Raw genomic sequence first — 26,875 nt, forward strand, 5'->3', positions numbered from 1 at the left:
AAAGAAAGTCAGGCACAAAGACAAAACAGTAAGCAACAGGAGCCGAAAGCAGAACAAGCTCTTGACGTGGGCAGCTTTACTGTTGAACTGCAAGAGGGCAAGTTTCTCAGCTATTAACAAGAAACTCTTCTTGTCCTGTAGATATAACATCATATCTTTCTCTTGCAAAACCTTTTGCAGCGCATTTTCTACAGCATGTAATAAATGAGTTTAATGCAGGGGATCTTTGTGACAAATAGTAAATTATAAGAAATAGTATGGTCGAGCGTAAAAAAAATATCATGCTTCAGCTTTTACAGCACACACAGAAGCTTGATACGAGTTGTTTTCAGAATCTTCAATAAGTTCCTGTTACAAAGTCCTGTGCAATGTTGAACAAAAGGCATTTTCATCCAGTTTTAGCTTTGGCGTTAACAGTGCGGCACAGCTTGCACATTGATAAACCATCCCTAAGACACTAGTGATACCAAAAAGTCTGGAATGACTGAACACAATGCGTTCCTTGGCTTTTTACTAAAAAAACGTAATTTTATAGCATGATTATTACTCTTGATCGTTATGGACCCAACGACCACTAGACCAGCCTCTGCCTTCCTTGTAGCATCTTGCACTTCTTGAAATCACCAATGCCCCTCTCAATTAGTCAATGATTAAGTGCAATATTACTACATGCAAGCATGCAATGCATCACATATGCAAGCTATATACGCAGACATTTATTTACTTCATATGCATATTCAGCACATAAACAGTGTGCGAATGACACTTTGCTGCACAGCGACAGTTCAGTATTAGAGCATTTGACTCAAATGTCAATTCTACTAAGTTGTGTACAATGAAAGGTGAAAAACAGCTAGGCTATGTTGGCTGCCATTTTTTTTTTTAATTGTGTTATCCTGAAGTGAAGCTTCTCCCAACTTACTGACTCAGAGTATGAAAAGAAAGGCAGTTAATAATTCTTATCACTTTCTAATGCGATCACCTTGTCTGTCAGCTTCCTTCTCAGCACACAGGAAACGAAGAAACATTACTGCAACATGCGGGTCCACACAAAAAGGGAACTTATGTGTAACAGGTTGCTTAATTATAATTTTCCACACTTGCTGCGTGCTCATGTCGACTAGTGTTGTAGTGAAAACGAGCTTCAGTTTGAGCATGAAATTAACGAAATTGGCCTCATAGAACAATTTATAAATCTTACAAGTGCTCGTAAACATACCTTAACACTGCGACCAGAGCAGTGCCAGCGAACGAGATGCCGCCGTACGTGGCCGCGGTGTCGCCGTTTCGACAGCTGACGGCAGTGACCACACACGCCTTAAGTATTAGCTATGGATTCGAGCTACTCGCATTCAGCGCAAATGTTTAAGGAATAATCGTCCTGTCCTTTAACATCTTAAGTTGTCACGCTGTACTGACGGAGGCCGAACAGCATATATTTGCAAACATAGCCCGCGCGGTGCTGCCGCCGTCATGTGACAACGGTTGTGGCACATAGTCGAAGTCTTCCAAACGAAAAATTGGTGCTCCTCAAGGAGATAAACAACCTACTTAACCGAATTCTTCAACTTGCACAACGCTCTCAAACTCTGCCGCCAACAAAATGCTCGAAGCACAGCATAGGGTTGACCGTCGCAGGCAGTCTGCCAGCGGATCGCAACGGTTTTTTTTTTTTTTGCACGCCCCGGCGGACGCAGTTGTTGCTGCGACGCGAGTCTTTTCTTTCCTTTTTCTCTTTCCACTGATCTTTTAACTCTCCTCTATCTGCACGTGGCAGCGGTTTTTTTTTTTTTTGCTGCGACGCGAGTCTTTTCTTTCCTTTTTCTCTTTCCTCTGAGCTTGGCTCGAGCCAGTAGCAGGCCCATGCAATTTCGTCTTCGTCCTTCTCTCAGTCACAACAACAACAACAACAACTGTTTTTGCCGTTCCCTATACTTGATGGCACTCGGAACATGTTGCACCTCGTTGCAATGAAGTTTCTGCAGGTTGAGGCAGCGCACAACATCCTTTTTCCAGCAATGTGAGCGCCAGTATTAAGCATGAAATGCTTTTAGCGCCCGTTGTCGGCAGTGTGGTGACGTCACGCCGAGACCGAGAGCCATCATCCGGGCACTGAAACCCACTCATCCGGGCATTGAATTCCACTCATCCGGGCTCTGAAACGAGAACATCCGGGCACCGTACGAGACTGATCGAGATTCAACGAGACTCTCTAAGCCCTCCTACGGGAGCGGCATACAAGCACCGGTTGCTCTCCAAACGAGTCACAAAAAATAACTGCTGCCATTGTCTTCTCAATGTTTATCAAGATATCAGTCGAGCTGTGCATTTGATAATGCAGGGAATTATAATTTCCGATTTCTAATAACGCGTGCAAAAAGCACATAGATGCCACAATACACTTCGTTGTCATACGTGATCTGTTACGGGCTTTGAGAGAAGGCCGCTTAGAGAAATTTAGCTCCCGTTGTGGTGACGTAACGGCAGTGTGGTGACGTAACGCCGAGACCGAGAGCCGACATCCGGGCACTGCATTCCACTCATCCGTGCACTGAAACGAGAGCATCCGGGCACCGTACGAGATTTAACGAGACAATACCATCAATCCCGCCGAGTCGCGCGAGCCAAACCTCTCCATAAAGAATATGGCACTTTAAAGGATGTGCGCTGGGTGGACGCCGCGTGTGGTACAGACCGTTCAGTAGCTGTGGCTTATCATCCAGCAGCCCCCCCATTTACCCATTTCATAGACCCACCTTGTACCCCGGAAGAAGCAGAGGAAGCAGCTATGGCAATAGCCATTGCCCAAACCAATGCGGCTTATATACTAAGCGATTCCAAAACAGCCATTCTTAACTTCACCCACGGACGCGTCCATCCCCCCGCGTGGCAGATATTGAGAATGTGCACCCTAAATCCCGATAGGCGTATTGAGCTCGTGTGGGTGCCGGCTCACTCTGGCAATGCCGGAAATGAGGCCGCCGATAACATAGCCCGAGGACTTATTTGCCGGGCAAATGGCGACCCCAGCCGGGATTTCTCGAGGGAGCGGGCACACACGTTCTCAGAACTAACTCAACAAGCACGCCTTGCCCGTCGACTCTATCCCCCTCCCCACCCCCGCCTATCCCACTCCCAACAAATCCTCTGGAGGCGACTCCAGACCCGAACTCTTCCTACCCCTCAGCTTCTATCCTACTTCCGCCATGTTTCCCCAGAGTGCACTCTCTGCGGAGAACCGCACGCCACCCTAGACCACATCCTCTTCGGCTGCCCTGCCGATCCTCCCCCGCAGGGACAGCCCGCCATCGGTACATGGGAGGAATGGGAGGCCCTCCTTGCGTCGCAGGTCCCGGACGCGCAACTTCGCTGGGTGAACCGGGGTGCCAGTGCCATGGCCCTACGTGGCCCGGACACATGCGCTTAATGTGAGGGCTGTGCGGTGGCCCTGAGATCTTGTACGGTCCAAACTCACTTGCTTAATAAAGTTTTCCATCCATCTAAGCCCTCCTACAGGACCGGCATACAAGCGCCGGTAGCTTCGCGCCGAACGGGTGGTGGCGTTCCCCTATTCCTGTACGGTGCTGTTCGGGTGTCCACCGAGATGACAGAGAACTACTGCGCCATTTCCTTTCCTCAAAAAGCGTTGCGTTCAAAGGGCAAGGCATCGCGCCGAACGGGTGGTGGCGTTCCTCCCTTCCTTTACGGTGTGGTTCAGGTGTCCACCGAGATGACAGAGAATTACTGCGTCATTCCCTTTCCTCAAAAAAGCTTGCGTTCAAAGGGCAAGGCATCGCGCCGAACGGGTGGTGGCGTTGCTCCCTTCCTATATCCACCGAGATGACGGAGGATTACTGCGTAATTTCCTTTCCTCAAAAAGCGTCGCGTTCAGAGGTCAAGGCATCGCGCTGAACGGGTGGTGGCGTTCCGTGGACTGCCTGGCAGCGCTACAACACGCTGTCGCGTTCCACTCCTAAAGGCGTAAGTCATCAATTAGCAGTTAATTAATTAGTCATTAATCAGTAATTAGTCACTAATTCGTTACTAATAAGTAATTTGTCATTACTTCGTCATCAATTATGTGTGACGTAATTCAGTGGTAACGTCACCAGTGTCACATAGGCGAAGTGGTGCGGAAAACGCTTTCGCCTCTACGTACTTTAGACAGTTTCGAACGTGTTGCATGTAGTACATTCTTGTCAGGCCTGCGTCTCGTCGAGTCCGCGTACGCTTCGTGTTATGCCCGTAAACATTTCATGCTTACTGTACTCTCGGTTACGGGAGAGGTAGAGATTTTTTATACATACTGCAGCGCAATTTTATGCGCTATGGCAGGAGTGGGAAAAACACGAAATGCAAGGAAACAAAATGCAGCAAAATGTACAAAGTGAGCACTAGAAAAAGTTAAAAATTACGAGGAACTTTAGCGGCTAAAGTGGTGAATGGCGAGAAAGCCTGAGTGCTGCATTCTGCTACGCGATTGTTCACTGCACATTTTGTTGGTGCATTAATTAAGTGCGAATTAATGACGCTTAATCTTCGCCTTTAGGAGTGGAACGCGACAGCGTGTTGTAGCGCTGCCACGGAGTCCAAGGAACGCCACCACCCGTTCGGCGCGATGCGTTGCCCTTTGAACGCAACGCTTTTTGAGGAAAGGAAATGGGGCTGTAATTCTCTGTCATCTCGGTGGACACCTGAGCCGCACCGTAGAGGAAGGGAGGAAGTGTGAGTGAACGAAGAAAGACAAAGATGGCCCGTAATGAAGAAAATGAAAATTGTATTTGAGGAAAGGAAGTTGCGCAGGAAATGTCACATATTTCGGTGGACACCCGTCAAAATTTGAGCGCGGTGACGTCACGACAATTTGGACCAATCTGAAACGCGGACAAATACGCCTTCCTAGACGGTAAATTGGTTTTGAGGAAAGAAAATGTATCTGTCTCTCATATCTCGGTGGACACCTAAACCTCGCCGTAACGGGAAGAAAGGTAGATGGGAGTGAACGAAGACACGGTATTCACTAAACGCACCTTTGTTCATTCCAAACCATCGAGCTGGCATGGCGGAGTGGCAGCGTGCTCGACTCGCACTCCGGAGACCGGGGTTCGATGCCCAAGCTCGGCTAATTTCTTAGTCGATTTTATTTATTTATCTGGTGTGACTAGAAAGGTTAGACTAATTGGTTATGTAAGCAATTAACTAAACTCAGTCAAACTTACTTGGAGCATCACTATACGATCCCTTTAATTGGTTGCATGGTTAGTAGCCAAAGTACAATTGGCCCCATTTGAAATTCGCGAACTGTGACGTCATGACCGTTTCGACCAATTGAAAAGCGTGACATTTCTGTCGACAGCTCCTGCTTACAACGATGAGGCATTAAAGGCTTCCGCCTTAAAATTACAAATGAAATATCAAACAAGAAAGGAACTGTTAACGACAGGGTAAGAATGCACAGCTATTTTAGGGGCTTTAGCCCTATCTGGTCAGCTGACTCGTACATCTGTATATATATTCATCATGAACTGTAAATAAAGGAGTTGGTCGAAGTACGTGGCGGGTGCTTGACGTGGCTGCTCCGGCGCAGTCGGGCCGGGCAGTTCCCAACGGTAAGGGATACAACAGTTGGCGACGAGTGGTGAAGTAACCGAACGCGGAAGCAATGAGCCTGCATCAACCGCCCGAGTTCCTGCGGACGTCCGGGAAGCCCGCCATTCCTTGGACGCCGTGGCACCGCCTTTTCAAGAACTACCTCCTGGCGTCCGGGAGCGACGCTCACCCACCACCTGCGCGCCGTAAAGCTTTACTGCTACAGTGTTTGGGTGTGGAAGGCCAACGAACACTTTGCCGGAGGAGAAATCGTCGACGCCGCCTACAGACGAAAAGGAAGGAAGCGGTACGAGCGACGAGTACGATGCAGCTGTGGCTACGTTGGACGCTTACTTCACTTCTAAAACGAACGTCGTCGTGGAGCGGCATCGGTTCGGACAACGCACCCAACTGCCCGGGGAGACTGCAACAGCGTTCGTCACGGCGTTGCGTGAGCTGGAATTAAGTTGCGACTGCGGTAAGCAGGCTGACGATTTTATTCGTGACCAACTTGTAGCGAAAACGTGCAACCCTGTTCTTCGGGAACGCTTACTGCTTGAAGGCACTTCGCTCACTCTTGAACGTGCACTGGCTATTGTCAACAGTATCGAAGAAGGCACGAAGTACTAACTTGAGCTGCAGTCATCGGCTGCGAGCGTTCAGAAGGTCGAAAAACATCGGACGCCATGCCGCTCAGAAACGCAGTTACCGCGTTCGCAGCAGCCAAAGTCCTGTTTCCGTTGCGGGTCTTCAGGGCATCTTGCAGATTCCAAGACATGCAAGGCGCGGGGTAAAACATGCAGCAAATGTGGCAAACGAGGACATTTTCAGCGTGTCTGTAGAAGCGGCATGCCTGACGAGAGGGCCCTTGCTGTCCGAGAAGTCGACACCTGCAGTGCATCCGGCGATCTCAACGTGTTGCTTCTCGACCGGCAGTGCAAAGGAGGGATACACACAGAAGTCATCGTACAAGATGTTCCTATACGTTTCCTCGTAGACACGGGCTCTGCTGTCTCCATTCTGTCGAACGCCACGTATTCAAGGTTGAAACGCTTCCCTTTGCAGCCAACATCAGCGTCACTCTACGATTTCTCTCGCCGCAGAATAATCACCGAGGGGTGTTTCACGGCGCCAGTCATCTTCCAGGATCGGCAGGCCGACATTCTCTTCTACGTCAAGGACGGTACTGACATTCTCGGCATCGACGCTGTCGAAACGCTGCGTCTGCGCATCAACGGTACGTCATTGCAATGCAACCATATTACGCAAGCGCCAGAAGGCCTTGACCCTGAACTGTTTTGCCAGTTTTCTGCAAAACCCGTGACACCACCTCTGCAGCCAGTTGCATTCCCATCTGCACCATGGCAGAAGCTAGGCATCGATATTGTGGGCCCTTTTTAGGAAAGAAAGACCGAAACCGCACGTCTGCAAGCATTGCCCACACAAACCAAACAACAGAAAAGACCCGGAAGTTCAAATTCACGTGACAAAGCTGCGCCGTGACGCAATGCCCGCCGTAAGTTGGACACCGCCTATTGGCAGGTAATTAATGCACCAACAGAATGTGAAGTGAACAGTCGCGTAACAGAATGCAGCACTCAGGCTTTCGCATTTCACCACTTTAGCCGCTAAAGTTCCTCGTAATTTTACCTAGCAGGCAATGCTGTTGAATTCATTCAGTTTCCTTGCAAAAAGGTATTGCAGGAGAGGATGTGTAATATAAAAGACCGTGGCTATATTCTTAAATTGTGTTCTTGCCGAAGGACGAGTGTCCTGTGACGCGTTCCTTAGAAAATAAACAGAAAAGGAGTAGGGGGAGATAATGTCGTTTGGTTTGGTTTATGGGGGTTTGACGTCCAAAAGCGACTCAGGCAATGAGGGACGCCATAGTGAAGGGCTCCGGGAATTTCGTACTACCTGGGGTTCCTTGAAGTGCACTGACCTCGCACAGCGTACAAGACTCTACAATTCCGCCTTCATTGAAATTCGGCCGCAGCTGCCGGAATCGAACTGGCGTCTTTCGGGCCAGCAGCCAAGCGCTGTAACCACTGAGCCGCCGCGGCGGGGCGATAATGCCGTGGATACGTGGACGAAAAGATTGAAGTGGTCGAGAGGTAAGCTGAAATACGTATGTGCGGCGTACTGTGTGAGGAGGTTGATGCAGGAAGATGTAGAAATTTGCAAGAAAAAGAGACTTACCAAACGCCGGCAGTACCAAGAGAGATATTGCTTTCTCCTTTCAGAGATCACATTCTGACACCGTAGGAGTACTGAGGATCAAACTAACCAGACGCAGTTATTTTGGAGCTGCTGCGCGTTATTCTTGAGCATGGCTTGATGAGCATCGCAGGTGGGCGATGCAAAATTGTCTAAACCTTAAGAGGACTTTGCATGGAAGTAATGTGATCTGCTTCTGACCATGGCGTGGGGGGAATTTTAAGCATCTTAGTATTTCTTGAAACACTAAGATGCAGTTAATTACGGGCGAGTTCAAGGACAAGTTATTTGACAAGTTGACGCCCGGGTAATTGATGGGATTGATGGGAAGATGAAGTGTCTCGAAATCTGAAAATCCGCGATCGTCCGAACTTCAGCATTTTATAATCCACTAGAGTGTAATTATTTCCTTTCACCCCTCTTTAGAGCTACGAAATTGCGGAATAAAATTACGTTGCTACCTTGTCTGCTATCGCAAACCTGCTAGGCGGCGCCATCACTAAAGCCCGTCGCTTCTGCGCCTGCACCAGCAACGCTCGGTTGTGTGTGTCTGGCGCTCATTCAACTCTAGAATCTGCTGGGACGCGCTCCGTTTTACCGTGGCAGCCGTTAACGCCACGCGTGAAGGAAGGGAGGCTCAGGAGGGGCTCTAGCTATCTCAGCTGCATGACGAAAAGTGTGCCGGAGGTCACGTGTTTTCGCAGGGATTACTGGGAGTCTTTGGCCCATGGCGCACTCACTAGTAACGTTGGGCGCAGAGGCGTCGTCTGCATCATTAACGCGTCTGTCGGTTGGCGCCGTCCCGGCGGGGGGCGAGACTGTCTGCAGCGGATGCTCAAGTGTAATGAGACGGCGGCCAGCTAACGATCGCACCCCTCAATTCCGGCTTCGAAAAATGTGACATAACGGCTCCTCCAAAATTCTGCCCTTCCTTCATGATGCCACGTATTTCTCTTATGTGGCGTCGTTGCCGCGGCCATTTTAACTGTTGACGTCACGACAATGCGTTACGTTGATTGAGCAGAATGGAGTGGACGTTAATAAACAGATTCACAACAGCGCTACGGAACGAGGACAGAAGGAACACGAAAAACACAGGACGGGCGCCGACTACCAACTCTTTATTGCGTGAAAAAACCAGCACAGATTTATACTAATTCCTGGACCACGTGATGCACTGTCAGCCACGGGACACAGCGAAGGAACGCCTCACACGTTTGGGGAACCATCACACAGCTCGACAGAACTCATAAAACGTGCATGCACTATCAAAATATAGCATTACCAAGCTGATGATAAAGGGACTAACGGATACAAAGATGTGCATGACCCAGCTACAGCCTACGACAACTACAGCTCAGCTAGGCAAGAAAATAAGTACTTCAAAGCAAAGCGGAATCTTTGGGCTACGTAAAAACATTCAAGAGAGCGAGAAGGCGTAAAAGCATGAGAAAAGCATGAGCAAAATGGCGATGAAAAAAAGGGCATGAAAAAATAAAAGTTGCTAGGCAATAGGCACAGTCAGCAGGCTAAAGCGAAGACAAGAAACCGACACCAACAAATAACACGGTAAAAGTAACAATCGTTAAAAAGAGAAAATAAAAGAAAGAAGAAAAACATCAACCACCACCGGCCAAGCAATGAAGACGGTAAAACCACTAAAAGTCTTTAAAAGACAGAGGAGCAAAGTTCCGCATAAGGTCAACAAACAAAACAACGCAAAATAAAACACTATAAGGCGAGATGCGGGGAAAACCGTTTGTCAGGATGTCTAGGAGTTAAAACGCAAGAATCGCGTCCGTTCAAGAAAGGACCTTTCTTTCTCCTGTAAACAGACAGAACAGCTGCTGATGCATTCGTCCCCAGCCTTTGCAATCAAAAAACCTCCAATAATCTCCCTTTCTATTCTACTGCTTGCGGTCGCCAGAAACTTGGTGTCTGAAAACATAGGTCGACAATCGTGACGGGGTTGGTTACAGTGTAGTGCCATGTGGCTCCCAGACTTTTTTTTTACGTTGAGGAAGTGTTCGCTTGCTCTGTCATTGAAGCAGCGTCCGGTCTGGCCGATGTATACTTTTCCACAAGTGAGGGGAATCTGGTAGACAACTGCGGATCGACATTCGGTGTACTGACGGGAATGTTTTACTGAGCAGGTCGCCCGCTTCTTCCGGTTTACCATCGGACACACTCTTGCCAACTTAGATGGGGCAGAAAACACAACGTTCACATCGTACCTGGCTGCAACCTTTTTAACATTGTGCGATAGCTTATGGATATAAGGAATTACGGCAACACGTTTCCTTTCCCTGGGCTCTCTCCTTCCCTCTCCTAGCTTCATTTTCTGTAGTAAGGCTTCGCACAGGCCTCCTATGAGGAAAGGTGAGTAGCCAGCTAAAAGAAGGCGTTCAACCTGGTTATCAAAGCTGTAATCAGCCATGTGCTCGCAACTTTTTGTTAGTGACGCATGAAGTGCGCTAGTTGCGACTGCCCGCTTGACAAGTTTGGAATGCGCACTGTCGAAGGGGAGTGAACCTTTCTTCGATCTAACGTTGTACGACCAACACACTCGCTCACCACTAAAAACCAGCAACAGATCTAAAAACTGGATCCTGTTCTCTTTTGGCATTTCCCACGTGAAGTTCATTCCACCAGAATAGTCCTTGAACACTCCGACGATGTCCTTGACGGCTTGTGGCATGTCAATAGCAGCAGCACTGTCTAACACGATGAGGAAATCGTCCACGTAACGATAGATCTTGACGATGTGCTTGTCATGTAAACGTTCTTGAACTGCCCGGTCCATGGTGGACAAGAAAAGATCCGAGAGCACCGGGGCAACGGAGGAACCAATACAGATTCCCGATTTTTGTATCAGGAGCTGATCTTTGTACGACACTACTGTGGATTGCAGGTAAAACTGAAGTAAGGTGATGAACCTGTCTTGACCTATTCCGGCTGCATTCTGAAAGCTGACGGCTCCGATCTCGTCTATCCTTTGGATAACAGCTGTGAAAAGTCCTTCATGGGGAATGGAGTAAAAAAGGTCTTCTACGTCAATTGAAAAGGCCGTACCAGCATCTTGCATTCCTTGGCGTAGGTCCTCGACAACTTCCAAAGAGCTGCGTACTTGAAACGGGTCAGCTCCAGTCAAACGGTTCAAGCTGTCACGAAGGAAATGTCCAAGGTGTTCCTGCCAGGTGCCTTTTACCGAAACTATACTTCGTAGCGGACAATCAGGCTTGTGAGTCTTGCCTGAGAAGAACATTTCAAGGCATCCACTTTTTGCTTTTTCCACTTTTTTTCGCTACTGTTTCCAAGTGAGATTCTTTTAAAAGACGGATCGCAGCTGATTTCTTCCAGGAACGCCAATCACTGATTGGTCCGAAGACAATGACAGTCATGACGTCGAAATATTGATGTGGACTGAACATCCCTCGTCCGTCATATAAATGCCCGAGTCAAAGCACAAATAACTGAAAAGGCGCCCCGATGCGACCACCGTCGCTTCCTTCTTGCCTTTCGGTAGTTGAAATGTCTTCTCAGTTGTGCATTTCCGTCCCCGTGCCTGGCCAGCGTAAGGTGCTGCTTTCTCGATGGCATATGCCTGGCTTCTCATCTCACGCAAAAGTTATTGAGAGCGAACACACTACGTGGTAACTGCCTTCTGATGCACGGCGTTTCACATCGTTTTCGTTTCAGCCTCATCCCTTTCGTTTCCCGCTGTTTTTGAGGCGTACTGGGTTCTTAAAGGACACATGCGGACACGGGAAAACTCGAAGTGCCTCGAAGATCAGAAACCGACCACAACAACGAAGTCACTAGTTACGATGGCCAAAAATGAAGGGCAGCACAGCGCGTGCCCTCTTGTAGTCATGGGAACGCTGGAGTAAATCCCCGCTAAGGATGCTACCGGCTGTAAACGCTATGGAGGGTCTTTATGTTGCAGCAGACACCACTCCTGACTACTTAGCTCTCGTGGCCAATCGGAGGTGACAGCCAAAGCCACTGTATGGGTGAGGCTGAGGGAAAAATGTTTTCCAGAAATAAAGGTTTTTAGTCCTTTCTTATTGGTCCATAGTAAGAACGTTCTAGGGTGAAAACATGTCAGATAGCAGGATTCCCTTTAATTCATTATCGAACACCACTTCAACGCGCCTATAATGAGTGCACAGATTCCACACGGACATTTTCTATTGCGTGTGTGTACCGAAGTGGTACAGGACTGCGGCTGCAGGTACACAGCAGGGACAAATCGTAACATGCGAACAAGTCACGCAAATGCTTCCCGCATGAGAACAGCTTCCAAAAATGCCGTCGTGAACACGGGACAACACAACACAGCAAAGTCACACACTGCCAGCTATAGCAAGCAGCCAAATGCTGTTCAACTCACCGACACTCATGAGACGTTCGACAAGGTTGGTGTGGTTGTATGATTGTGGCTGCTTCGAGGACGCAGTTGCCATCGTGTACTAGACAGAGTCGTTCCACTGAATGCGCGCAAAAAGAACCAACCACGCAGAAAAAGCCCTCATTATGCACTGCCGTTTCTCCACTTTATCAACCTCAGCTCTACGTGTTCATGCCGCTGCTAAGTGATAACATGTTTTAATGAGCTTTCTACTCAAAGCGGAGCTTGATCGAATGCTACGAACGCCGCCGAGCTCGTCGGCTAGTTCGGGACGCCCATCGATGAAAGCCAGCTTACCGCCAACGACGTCGCCACTCCGCACATGATCCAAGCGACGACGCATTCACTCTTCGTAATCATCAAAGGCTGTGCGCCCACCTACGACTTCTATGACCCCCCGGAACTACCATAATTTCACTAGTGAGCAAAGAGGCATGATATTTCACTTTTTCCAATTTAAATTTTTTACCGCTTCAATGGTCAACCACTGTTCATCTTATATAAGGCCAGAGTTTGTTCCAGCAGCAAATTTATTGAAGGAATCTTTCTGCGCTTCCCGATACTGTCGGCAATTGTACGTTTTTTATTAGAAAATGAGGCAACAAGTTTAAGAAAGCGTTTCACAAAACTCTAATGCGTCAATACTTCACACGCAAGCCTTTTACGTCGATCACTGATTGACTGTGCCGAAGCATGGATTCTAAGAAGCTGTCCGTGAGCGCCTAGTCTATGTTTCCCCACTTTTGCAGCAGCTTCTCGACTTTCGCTCGGCCTTCCGGCTGTTTTGTCCCTCGGACAATGCGCGATGCTTATTCAAAGAGTTTCAATTGAAATGGTCTCAGTAGACTAGCTCAGCCACTCTATAAGCTTCTTCTTCACGGAATTTATCAAAACGTAGCAGAGTGCTTGGGGCCGTAATTCTGTTGAAACACATACCAAGTGCCGAATCCCTGCGTGCCTATGAAAGCTCAACGTTTTAAAGAATGCCTTGACCAACGTCTTCGATCAGGGTAGCTTGAATTCGGTTAATGAGACAAATTCCACGAGAGGAGAATCAGCCTGGAGCCAGCACGCTACCGTCTCTGTGGTTTAACTCGGGATATTGATAAGAAGGTGCATGTAAACTGCGTTTCGGGCGGCGTATACAGTTACTGTATCAACCTGGAAACGCGATCCTTTCACAGATGTGCGGTGTTGGTGTTTGTGTTTGGGTCATGTCGATTAGTTTAGCAAATTGTGTATCAAGTCTGAGAGTCCATGGAGTCCACGGAGTCCATGTAGAGCCTGGTAACAGAGCCAAATCTTCGGTAATGTCGATTACGGTACGTCTAGAGTTCGTTAGACTCGCGCGAACAATGTCTTTTTCGGCAGCTTGGTCGGTTGTTCTGGCGTGCCTCCTGCAAGGCTGGAACAACCAAACCTCCTATGAACAGGAAGGTAAAAGCAGCGCAAATAAACGGGGACACAAGAGAGACACAACCAACAGGACTGGCGCTGTTGTTGGACTGGATCAGCGCCAGTCCTGTTGGTTGTGTCTCTCTTGTGTCCCCGTTTATTTGCGCTGCTTTTACCTTCCTTAAGATGAACCACCGACTAGCCCATACAAAAATATTGATCGATTGCTCCTATGAACATTTCACACGTTTCGAAAGCGTGGTCTGCGTGAATGATATCCTGTGAAAGCTGATGGTGCTTCATCCCCCAGTACACAGATAACTGCCATTTGACCAGTCTTCATGACGTTACGCTAACCTCACTGCATAGAAAAATATGCAGTGAAACATGTTACAGCGGAATATATCACCTGAGAATGAGTGCACGTTAATAACAGCTTAACAGACCGAAAATGAAAGCATAGGGAAGTGCCTGTGAAAGGACAAAAATGAAAAACAAACTGCAGGCGAACAGTTACGCTCCCAGCAACTCCTGGGGGAAGACGAGGGCATTATTGCATCATACTGCACTAAGAAATAGCGAATAAGCGTTTTATATTCACGATATTTTGACTTTGTAGGAAAGAAATGGAAAATCTCATTTCATTTTGTTTCCTAGAGTGTAACTGTGGCCAGTGGAGGTGTGCAGTCAGGAGCCCTAGCATAATTTTACCTCGCAGGTTTTCTGGAGTCCTGCATGCGTCCAGATCAAGAGGCTTAACTGATCCAGAAACAGCAGTCGCTTCGAGGGCAGTCAAAGGAGTGCGGCGGTCCACCAGAGCCGGAGTTCCTGCGATATGAGTTTCCATCCCGACAACGTCGCCACTCGCAAGTCGCTCATTATTGAGCAGAAGCTGCAGGGCCTCTCCATGGTTGACATTCCAAAAGATGACTCTGGCGACCAAGAGCATGCCGAGCAGCAACAACCTGACACTGGTGAAGGCGTCAAGTCGACGATCTCACAGCCCGCTTCGGTGGCCCCCACCGATCTCAGCAGCTGCCGAGATCAACAGGACCCGCAGGCGCAAGTGCCGCCCCGCTGTTGCTGCTCGGACCAAGGCACCACCGATGCCACAGCGCAGGTATGCTGTGGCTTAATGCTTCGTGCTCCAAGTTACCTATGCACAGACCCGTCCGTACTCGCGACTAAGCTGCGATAATTCTCAGTGCTATGCTTCTACATAACTGCGGCGTAAAAAATGACGAGCACAAAGGAAGAAGACACGACAAACGCTGCACTCACAACTGATTTTACTTCGCCACCAATGGGAAATATAAAGGTTCCGCCGCGAATGCGCGCGCAGAAAAGTACACGTGCCACCATCAACAAAAAAAACAACATTATCACACCGTGAAACACATCTTATCGTGTGGCAGAGAAAAGGTCACATTCTGTTTTATACAAATGTGTTTCACGGTGTGATAATGTTTTTTTTTCCGGGACTGCCAGACGCTTATATATAGTTTATTCAAGCATGTTGTAGAGGGCTCTTTTTTTTTATGGAGCATGAAAAAGGGTATGGTTATGTTTCATTCGCTAAGAAAACATTCATTATGCTTCGTGATCTTGTGCCCATTAGTTACCTCTGACAATAACCGTCATATTTGTTCTCGTGTGTACTTTCTCGTTAATGGATATTCTAATGGAGCGTGTGCGAAGGTATATCTTCAAAAGGTGTTTTTCGGTACCGGAAATGGTTATGAAAAGAAAGATGGCAAGAACAGGCATTACTGAATGTTTTATGCTGTAAAATTGAATTGCTTTATGCCGCCGCGGTGGCTCAGTGGCTATGGTGCTCGGCTGCTGTCCCAAAAGACGCGGGTTCGATCCCGGCCGCGGCGGCTGGAATTTCTTTGGAGGAGAAATTCTAGAGGCCCGTGTACTGTGCGATGTCAGTGCACGTTAAAGAACCCCAGGTGGTCGAAATTTCCGGAGCCCTTCACTACGGCGTCTCTCATAGCCTCAGTCGCTTTGGGACGTTAAACCCCATAAACCAAACCAACCTGAATTGCTTTATGTGCAAGAAGTGCAAGACTAAACAGCCACCTCGTTAACTGATAATTCACAGGTGCAAGAACAGCGGTAAGGTGGGCACAAGTGACCACTTCGAGGAACGTGGCGCCGCGTCGTTGCGCTGTCAAGGTGCAATTCACGATTTCACAACCTTGTGGCATCACACAGCCAGCGGAACAGTTCTACGGGCATGCTGTAACTCGCACTTTAGAAACTGTCTGGCTGGTCAGCGTTTTCTGTAAAAGTGATTTCCACCAAAGGTACCCGGTGCCTACTAGGCAGGATTTAGGAATATCGCATGGCAGCCCTTGCAGGAGGCTATAACAGTCAGTCAAGCTGGCGGCAACAGCTTCACGGCTTGGGTTGATTAAAGGGCAACTGCACCACTTTTAGAAAATTTCGCGATATTCAACAATTCAAGGTTGTAGGTAAAGCATGCCAAGTGTTTTAGAGCGCAGCTCTTTGGCGTCCGTTCCTGGGTTTCGCGTCGTCGTCGGCGTCGGCGTCGGCCTCGTAACCAGCTCCGCCCCCAATGTCATGCTTTTCAATTGGTCGAAATGCTCGTGACGTCACAGTGCGCGAATTTCAAATGGGGCCAATTGTACTTTGGCTAGTAACCATGCAACCAATCAAAGGGATCGTATAGTGATGCTGCAACTAAGTTGGACGGAGTTTAGTTAATTGCTTAATTAATCAATTAGCCTAATTAATATAGAGGAGAATGAAGAGGTCAGAAGAAAAGAAAAGAAAGACGCGCGCCGCAGAAGGAGACGCTGCTGAAAAAAAAAAAGATAAGTACGAAGCCGCGTTCCCTCCACCACCACGCACTTCCCCACTCAGTAAGACGGTGCTCGTTTCATATATGTTGTGTCGAACATCCTACACAGTTCCAACAATTGACAGGTTAATGACAGAACACGATGGATAGAAATGCAATAATGTAAATATGAAATAGCCTAATTACCTTTCTAGTTAGACCGCATAAATCTATAAAACCGAGAACGAAATTGGTCGAGTTGGGGAATCGAACCAGGGTCTCCGGAGTGCGATACGAGCACGCTAGCCACTCCGTAATGCCAGCTGAATGGTTTGGAATGAACAAAGGCGCGTCTAGCTAATACGGCGTCTTCGTTCACTCCCATCTTCCCCCTTCCCCTTACGGCGAGGTGCACGTATCCACCCAGATATGCGAGAGAGATACATTTCCTTTCCTCAAAAAATAAATTTACCGTCCAGCAAGGCGTACAGCCGAATTGGCGATGGCGTTCTGTGGACTCCCTAGCAGCGTTGCAAGACGCTGTCGCGTTCCACTCTTACAGGCGAAGCTTAACATGTTAACCACACATCAGTAACACACGCAGACAGCCAATGGACGCGTCATTCGCTGGCAGCACTTGATTCATCATTCACAACCACATTCTTAACGTACGCTCCCTTGCCGCACATGCCAGGGACGTACACCACGATCACATTCTGCGCCATTCCTCTGTACTTTGCTTTGCTGAAACCTGGATGGATCCCGAAGAGCCTCTCAAAATCATAGATTTCCTATACTGCTGTGGTGCTCGCAGAGACCACAACAAAGCGGCGGGAGTCGCTATCTACTTGCGCACAGGTCTCTCTGCAATACCAGTCGAAATGTTTGGCACGTCACATGAACTTGGCGAACTGTGCGCCGCAAAGTTGCCCAACGGCTTGCTGGTAGTAGCTGCCTACTTCGCCCCTACCGCACTCACGAAAGACGTCGTGCACTTCCTGCAACTCGCATTAACCGTCCATCGATCCACACCGATGTTAGTAGTGGGGGACTTTAATGTTGACATAAAGACAAACAGCAATTTCCTAACACTTATGCGGGAGAACATCCCGTTCCTCTCGCTCGTAACGCGTCCCACGGCTGTGACAACCTCGCGAGGCACTTGTATAGATCTCGTCTTTGAGAATCAAGCATTGGTGTACCAAGTCGAACATATATCAGTCTATTTCTCCGACCACAAAGCTTCCTTCATGACTGTCAAGAACTGTTAGTGGAATCTTTGTTAAAGGAATACGTGTGAAAAATAAAAAAAAACTCTGTGATAGCGCATACATGTGTTGCTCGATTTCGTTGCCTCAATCTATCGAAAAGGTGAAACAGCTTTTTGCTGCGCTCAAATTTCGCATTAGGAAGTAACGTAATCGTCGGTCATTTTTTGCACTCGCATTTAAAATAGTGACTTGATCAATTATTGAATTTTGTGCTTCTACTCAAAGCACCGGAGCAGCGCAAGAGAAGTTCAGTGTGACGTCGCGGAAGGTATGATTTCAAATTACCGTTGCCGTCAGCCACACAATGCTGTGCCTCGTTGGAAGCTGCCAAACAACGCTCGGCGGACTTCGCCTTCGGTGGCGTTGGTTTTTTTATTTCAAAGCAGGCGTTTATGCATTGGAAATGTACCAATACCTTCGATGACGTCGTCACGCGCCCCCCACTTGGCGTTGTGCGCTGCGGAGAAACTTGAAGTGCGTCCGGATTTTAATCGGCGATTACTTCACTATTTCAAGTGCTAGCCCAAAAAGACTTCGCATGCCTTACCTGCAAGCTTCACACTTTCGACCCTTTTAAGCTCATAGATTTCTAAAACTTATGCAGTTGCCATTTAAAGCGACAGTGAGGAGAGCTCTATTAATATTTTTTAAAAAGAAAAATCTGATAGTTCGGCATTTCATGGCTTTGTTGCCACTTGGACGGCAGCGAAAGATGCATTTATTTTTAAGAAATTTGGATTCGAAGATTAAAAACTTTTTCCCGCCGCTCTGATTCAAGCTTGCGATTCTCTTATGACGACACAGGACTATGACGTGAAACATGACGTGCAAAAGACGTGCCGCAGACTCCGTGATTTCTGGCGGCCAGCAGTGCGGCCTAGCAGCAGCCGAAAAGAAAGCTACCGCCGGCCGCCTGTGAAGGCATCTATCGGATATTGCGGCCGTCGCTACCGTCGCTTCGGTTACGTTTGCACCGGCGTTCTGCCAGAGTTACGATGGATCCCATTCTCGAAGTCGTCGACAAAGTTCTCGCAAATAGACACCTTTAGCATACTACGTACCTTGTTACCGTTAGCGGAATACCGGGAGCCCGCCTACCGCTGGTGAGCAGGCGCTGATTGGTCCCGATGCTGCAGGCGCGCGCGTAGCTGCCGGGTGCGTGGCGCCATCTGGCGACGCCAAGGAGATTTGCGCATGCATTGCCTGCGCCTCAGTGATTCGTAGTTCCTCGTGTCCCAGTGTGTCTAGAGCCATTGGTTCTAGCAACACTGTTTTGTCCTATGACGTCATCACGCTTGCACTTGCGAGTTTGGCCTCTGGCGGCGATACCTGTATTTTGGTTCTTGCTCTTTTCTACGTTACAAGAGCTTTGTTGTCAGTATGAGTGGGGTTTTTGGAATCAGGAGCTGGTATTCTGTCGATGCAAGCCAACTTCAATTTCTCCTCATTGTCCCTTTAAGCCACAATGCAGGTGCGCTTACGCGTGATTGCCTGGGAATACAGTAGATTTTGAGCAGCTACCGCACGACAGATCGCAAAACCCCAACACATTGTCACGCCTCGGCATTTTATTTCTCCCATTCTTCCTAAAGATGCTGTGGAAGGGGTGATGTGTTCCAGGAGGCTGAATCTCCACAGATGGTACTTGGTGCTCGAATGGCAACACGGTACAATTAGACACTGCATGCGAAATCTAACTGTGTTTCACACAAACGAAGAATTGGAATGTCTTTTGCAAAAAGCATGAACTTAAATGGTGCTTCAAATACAGCCTTTTTGGATGCTAGTGCAACGCACCGGATGCCGGTAGCTTTGCTTCGTAAAATGGCACTGTGCACCCTTAACTGAACACCGAACATTCTAGCAGAATTTCTGCTGGTTAGCCTGGGCTAATAGATGTCGTCAGACAGCTTGAAGAGGCCCAGGCGACCATTACAAGCCAGTACAGATAAGAGCTCCAAAAAAGGGAAACATGAAAATCTGTTGCTTTAGAAGAAAGCGGGCAAAAATTACAAAAGAACAAGAGCCAAGTGTACGTAATGACTGCAACGGTTTAGCAGCTAAGCACATTCAATAAAACAATGAAAAGACATCACCGTGAGGAAGCTACGAAAAAAAAGTAGAAAAACTAGAATCAAATGACTGACTACAAAACAAACTGAAAAAATTACTTTTTTTTTCTGTATTCGGCGAGTGGTCAAAACGAGTACGAAGGGGCGCGATTGACTGGCATGTTTAGTTTTTCTATCGCATAACTCCTTGGTATCATGCGCTGCATTGAGGTACGAACTTTCCTGGTGTGAAAGGAAACGGGACATGAGAAACCTGCTACAACGCTTTACGACTTTTATCGCTCATTTTGTGAGAGTGTAGAGAGATGAAGTCCCTAAATTCAGAAACTCCTGCGCGTCTCAGCGTTGCTCGCTGGACTGTGTGAGGGCACTTAACGGCAAGCATGGCAGAAACGGCTTCCCCAGCATTGCAGCAGTGTTTGCAGTATTCATAGAGCTCGTGTTTTGTTTCTTCTATGCAAGCAAAAAAAGGCCTACGGTAGATATGATGATGATGAAAACTTTATTTGGACCAAGGGAGTTGGAAGGGGAGGGAACAAGGGACACGTTGATCCTTGGGCCCCCGCATGGCCCCAGTGCACTCAAGCGTTCATGTCCCGGAGGCTCAGGACGCTGGCAGCCCGGCATGTGGCGATGGTTCGCTTGGCCGGGTCCTCGGAGCGCAGTAGGGTCTCCCAAGCCTCCCAAGTGGTAAGGTGCTCCAGGCCCCGCGGGGAATCCGCCGGGCAGAGGAAAAGAATATGGTCGAGAGTAGCTTTGGGGTGGTGGCAGAGGGTACAGGAAGGGTTTGAGTGGACTCGGTGATATCGCGAGCGTATATAAGGGGAGGGCAAAGTGCGTGTTTGGAGCCGCCTCCGAAGTGTCTGATGGTAATTGTCTAGGGAGGAATGAGGTGGAGGGTAGAGCCGACGCTCGGCTTTGCTGGCCTCCGTCATTTCACTGAATGAGTGCATGCGCTCCCGCGAGAACCCCAGATCGGAGGCCGCCGGTGCCCGGTTGAGAGAAGCTCGGGCTAAAGCGTTGGCGGCCTCGTTTCCGGGATTCCCGGAGTGGGCAGGCACCGATATCAGATCCACATGACGGGGCGGGTGCGCGGCCATGGAGTCCAGTATGCGAAATGCAGGGACGTGAACTCTCCCGCGAGCAAAATTTAGTATGGCAGTTTTAGAATCTGACAGTATATATCGAGCCTCCGTGCGTGTGATGGCCAGGGCAATGGCGGCCTCTTTGGCCTCCTCCGAAGTGGCAGTAGGGGTTATGTGAAGGGTGGCAATCGGTTGGAGGGAGCGGTTTGTGATGGCTGCAACCGCGCCTTCACCTGTGCATGCAGCATCGACCCAAACGGCAAACGGTTCCGTGCCATAGTGTTTGTGGAGCGCCCGAGAGCGAGCTCTGCGTCGGGGTTCGTGGTAGGTGGGGTGCATGTTTTGGGGGAGAGGTTTGATAAGTAGTTCGCGGTGAATATGGCGGGCGACCTGGAGCTGTGTGGGATTCGTGACTGGTAGGCGTATACCGAGGGTGTGTAGGATGTCTCCCGGTGGTGGCTCTCGCGAGACGTATGTATTGTGTCGGTCGGTGGGCCTCGGTAAGCTCCCCTATCGTATTGTGTAGGCCTAGTTGAAGAAGTTTTTCGGTTGAGGTATTTAGGGGTAGGTGGAGTGCTGTCTTAAATGCTGTTCGAATCATGGCATCCAGGGTGGAGATTTTCCCGGCCTGGAGTTTCAGGTAGGGGAGCGTGAAGATAAAGCGGCTGAGGACGAAGGCATGAATGAGACGACATAGGTCATGCTCCTTCATGCCCCGGTGGTGTGCAGAAACGCGGCGGATTAGGTGGGATATCGACACATTTGTCTGCTTGAGTTTCCGTATGGTGAGTGTGTTTTTCCCGTTGTTCTGGATCTGGAGGCCAAGTGCCCGGAAAGTGTGTACCTCCTGGATGGGCCGGTTTTCCAGTGTCACGGTGATGGGGGCTGTGGGGCAGTTTCGTGTTGTGGGGCAGATTATGAGGAGCTCCGACTTCTTGGGAGAGCAGGAGAGTCCGATACTCCGCGCATGCGTTTGGATGAGGATGGCTGCGGACTGTAGGGTGTTCTCTTTGTCTCCATTACTGCCATGGGTGGTCCATAGCGTGATATCATCGGCATAGAGTGTATGCCGAAGGTGGGGGATGGTTTGTAGCTTGCGGGCAAGGGGAATTAGAGTGACATTGAAGAGGAAAGGGGAGAGGACGGACCCCTGGGGGTTTCCGATCCCACTAAGGGTGTATGGGGAGGAGATGTGGGGACCGAAGTGAATTTCGGCCGTGCGGTTAGTAAGGAATGTTTGAATATAGGTGTATATACGTTCACGTACGTTCAAGGGGGAGAGAGCCGTAATGATCGCTTGATGGTCCAGGCGATCAAAGGCCTTGGAGAGATCCAAGGCTAGGACAGCTTTTGCTAACAGATGGGGACGGAAGCCCAGCATGCTGTGCGGGTAGAGGTCTTGCTCCGCCATGTGTTGGGTGAGCCGAGCGAGTGCGACGTGTTCGAAAAGCTTGCCTAGGCATGAGGTCAGTGAAATGGGACGGAGATTTGAGGGTGTAAGTGGTTTGTGGGGCTTTGGTATGAATATGATTTGGGCGTGATGCCAGGATTGGGGAAGAGTGCCCTTCTGCCAGCATTTGTTGAAGTACTCCGTGAGCTGGGCGATCGATTGATCGTCCTAATTGCGGAGCATGGCATTAGAGATCCGGTCAACTTCTGGGGTGGAGTTAGAACGGAGAGTCAGGAGAGTCCCAGAGTCAGGAGGGGAGAGGAGGACCGAGAGCGGCAATAAGGACCGCGATTAGAAAGCTCCTTCAAATCACAGACTGTGCATTTCCCCAGGACAATTTTATAAGGGGGGTACTGTATACCTGCTGGATGAAGGGTGTCTCCCCGTAGAGCTTATAATAATAATAATAATAATAATAATAATAATAATAATAATAATAATAATAATAATAATAATAATAATAATAATAATAATAATAATAATAATAATAATTTCATTGCCACAACACATTGTCATATATACAGACTCGGGCCTGTCAAAGTCAAGAGCAGGCTTGCAGGACTAGGCCCGGCAAAATCGGCGAGCGAAAAGTAAAAGCAATAAAATATCAGGGTAAGTGCACAAACACTCAAATACAAATACTAAGGAAGATACATTGTATAAAAGAGAGAGATAAAAAAATCACATTAGAACTACAAGTTTCTTGTATCTATTTAGAATTAAAACTTCACAGATTTGAGCATTTGTTTTATGGTGGCTTTAGAAGTAGCGGACAACACCTGATCAGGAAGCGCATTGAATATTGTAGGGACATATACACATCGTCTTGCTTTGCCGTACCTGGTTGCGTATCTGGCGACCGTGTAGCGTTGACATTTCCGTAGTGTTCTGGCAGAAACTGCTCTCGTCTTGAAAGCAGGATTCCAAAAGTGCCGAAGAATAACAGTATGCTTATATAAAGTTTCAAAAGACGGAATACCAAGAAAATTCAAGAAGTTTACGTGAGGGGGAAAGGAATGTTCACAGGCGGTACTTTTCAACATATATTTTAGAAGAGCGCCTACCCGATGATGCCACCTTTGCGAAGAGTGCGCAAACACTGTGATGCCATATCTTATAACACTGTATGCAAGTGCATGCATGATTGTCTTTTTTACCGATAAAGGAAGGAAAGATTTAACTGTAAACAGTAACCATGCCGTTCTACGCAATCTGCCACAAACGTAAGCCATGTGACTATGCCATGAGAGGTCGCTATCAAAGTAAATCCCCAGATATTTTATGCAATCAACATTTTCAACTGGAATACAATGGCAGTCTTCATTATGGGTGTGCAAAAAAACTGATTCACTCAGTACTGTTGTCTTTAATGGGTTTCTAAAACAAACCAGTTTGTTTTTTGTTGATTTACCAAAAGACCATTCATGGAAAACCAGTTCATTGTGATGCAGATATTTTCTTGCAGTAAAGCAACAGCACTTTTGTAGGAAATATGCTTCGTAAGCAAAACCGTATCGTCGGCGTACTGAAAGACAAAGGCATTTGTTATTGCTGAGGCGAAGTCATTGATAAATAAATTGAAAAGCAATGGTAAAAAGATAGACCCTTGAGGAACGCCAGCCCCCAACATCTCACGGCTGCTAACGGCTGTGGTGTAATCAAGGGCTACGACTGGTGAGCGATCTTCTAAATAACTTCTCAATAGGTCATGAATGCTTGTTGCTTGTTGAATGCTTGTTGAATAATTCAGCTGTTTTTTGAGGACTACCTGCAAAAATATAATAGACGACTCATTTCTGTCAACGCCCCTTAAATTGTTAATCAGTGACCAGGTTTTGGCGGGGTTCTTGGCAGCTAGTTTAAATTGCTCACGGTAATAATACCGTTTAGCGGAACGAATAAGCGCAACCGCTCTATTTCTTGCGGCTCTGTAGTCGCTGCGCAGTTCATGATTTTTAGGGGCGCGTTTACACCGCTTCCATAACCAATCCCTGTACAAAATTGCCTTCATAATTGCTGCATTAAACCAGCTATGATTACGTCTTTGGTTTTTGCGGATGACCCGCTTCGAAGCTTGTTCAAACATCTTCAATTGTTGGCAGAATAAAGAATAAACTAAATTGGGGGGATTAGACCTACATAATGCCGACCAGTCAAAGTTTCTAATTAGATTGTCTAATTTGTGTTGATTGACTATAGTTACGCGCAAGTCGTTTTGAGCGACGTTAAAAGTTGACGGCCCTAGAGTCTTGCAGTTAGTACGGTCAAGGAATCGGCAAACGGTAAAGTAATGATCGGCTAGACGTTGAGTAATGACCGCTGAAAAAAGATTGCAGTTTGGAGCACGTATGTCTATGTGATATAGACAAGACTGAACTAATCTACCGCCAAGCACTTCCTCGCGACACGGTGCGATGATAACATTTTCTATGCCGCAAGCTGAAAGAATGGCTAGGTAATCTACCACAACGGTTTCCGTGGGACATAATGTATCAATGTTCAAGTCACCTGCTAAGCAAAATTGATCTATTGTACTATTGTCCTGCAAGATCTTTTCCAATTCCAGTAGGAAACGGCTGATACTGTTTGAAGGTGGTCGGTAAATTGCCAGCAACTTTAATGAAGTTAGCTTGGAGCAAAGTTCCAACGCTAGGCATTCTGCATGTGCAAATGATATATCTATCCTAGAAACAACAAACGTGTCTATTATTATTAGTTAAGGTAGTAACCAAAGAGGATATCCAGAAACTGATCTAAGATGTCTGTGCGGTTTCATTCCATTCCCAATTGTACCGCTCTTAGCTCGGTATTTGAAAAAAACCTCGCGCCTTTTTCAGTTATACATGTAAACATACGCAGTATAAAGAAATACTGGGACCACTTTTTAGTCAGTGTCCGAGATATCATTCATCTTATCGAGGTTTTTGTTCTGACGGAAATAAACATTTCAGACAACTTGACACATCAGTTTCGTCTACCTGGGTATCAAGAATACTACGTTACGAGACCCAAAGGAAGGGGCGGCGGCATAGCGGTCTTTATCAAATCACGATGGTCATCCCTACCCGCTCAGATAGAATTTAAGACAGCTGAGTCCCTTGCACTTGATCTGGAGCTATCCGGAATGACGATAACTCTAGTTGCTGTTTACAGGCCACCATCAGAGCATGCTCCATCCTTTTTAGAAGAATTAAAGCAATATTTAGAGAGGTTACCATCTTCCAGTAATTTATGCCTAATAGGAGACTTCAATATCGACACCTTGAAAATAGACAAGGCCTTGGCGAATAATTATTTAAACATATTAGCTGAATATGGAGTGGAATCGCTAATCCGTGAGGCAACCAGAGAAGAACTTGTATGCGACAGAACTGTAGTGTCATGCATTGACCATGTGCTAGTCCGGCCTCCCGGCGGTATGAGTGTAGACTCCGTGTTAATTACCGAAAAACTGGCAGACCACTACTTTGTTGGCTGTAAAATCTACTGTGCTCATGAGCCATGTTTGCGACCTGTTTGGAATACTTGTTTGGAGATAATCGACAGAGCTAAGCTTGACCAATTAATCTCAGAACAAAATTGGAAAACGGTGCACTCGAGTTCATGTCCAGGTACGTCCTATAAGAGGTTCCTAGAAATATTTTCTGATATTCGTGACAAGTGTAAAAAAACAGTTTCTGTCAAAAAGCGCCATAAAAAATCTGCACTGGTTGAATCATAATATATTAACGGTTATAAAAGAAAAAGAACAACTTTGGAAGAAATGCAGACAATCACCAAATAACCAGTCACTAAGGGATTTGTACAGAGCCACGAGAAATAAAGTAACGGCAATGCTGCGGGCTTCCAGACGGCAGCATTATAATACCCAATTTTCAGCTTCTAAGAATAATGCAAAGAAAACGTGGATGCTGGTAAATGAGCTGCGTGGTTGTCGTATAGTTACATTGATAACATTAAAAAAGGATTCGGAGAGATATCGTCGGACGTTGCAAACAGCCTAAATGACCACTTTTCGTTCGGGTCTCAAGCTGACAGTAATGAACGATCCCATTATCAGGCGCCAGCGAACCTTACTACTGACTCGGCCTACCTACCACCACTTGATAAGGAAACTTTAGTGCACATTGTGCGACAGTCTCGGAAAAGACGCGCTGTTGGTGTGGATGGCATATCTGCGGACGATATCTGGCGGAATCTGCCGGTATTGACGGAACCGGTTCTTTGTATTTTGAACACTATTTTAGAGATGGGCCTGATGCCCGATGAAATGAAGCAAGCACGCATCATTCCCCTATACAAAAATGGAGATCCTTCGAACCCCGCAAATTATCGCCCGATATCTGTACTGCCTATACTATCTCAAATTTTAGAAAAACATGTTCTCGATGTTATGTACAGCTTTGTAGAAAAGCATAACATGCTCACACCTTCTCAATATGAATTCATAGCAGGTAGCGGTACAAATATGCTCTTCGAAAGCCTATCAGATTTTCTACATGAAACTTTTGAGCGAAACCAGATTGCATGTGCTCTCTTCTTGGATTTAGCCAAGGCCTTTGATTCTGTCAGTCGG

The 26,875-nt window shown here is 47.5% G+C and overlaps 1 protein-coding gene across 3 annotated transcripts in view; it reads left to right on the forward strand.

Annotated features, from left to right (window-relative positions):
* Nucleotides 1-6,073: 6,073 nt before the first annotated feature.
* Nucleotides 6,074-26,875, forward strand: part of LOC149334593 (uncharacterized) — a 65,360-nt gene continuing 44,558 nt past the window's right edge. For 2 of the 3 annotated variants that reach the window (XM_089555234.1, XM_089555236.1), the window contains exons 1-2: nt 6,833-7,131; nt 14,331-14,732. In XM_089555234.1, coding sequence (XP_089411360.1) covers nt 14,448-14,732 — 285 coding nt within the window. In that variant the 5' untranslated portion in view covers nt 6,833-7,131; nt 14,331-14,447. The other variant, XM_089555235.1, reaches the window with a different exon arrangement.

This window comes from Amblyomma mixtum, chromosome 8 (assembly GCF_055824585.1).
Source record: "Amblyomma mixtum isolate Tamu chromosome 8, ASM5582458v1, whole genome shotgun sequence".
In the NCBI taxonomy this organism is placed as follows: Eukaryota; Metazoa; Arthropoda; class Arachnida; order Ixodida; family Ixodidae; genus Amblyomma; species Amblyomma mixtum.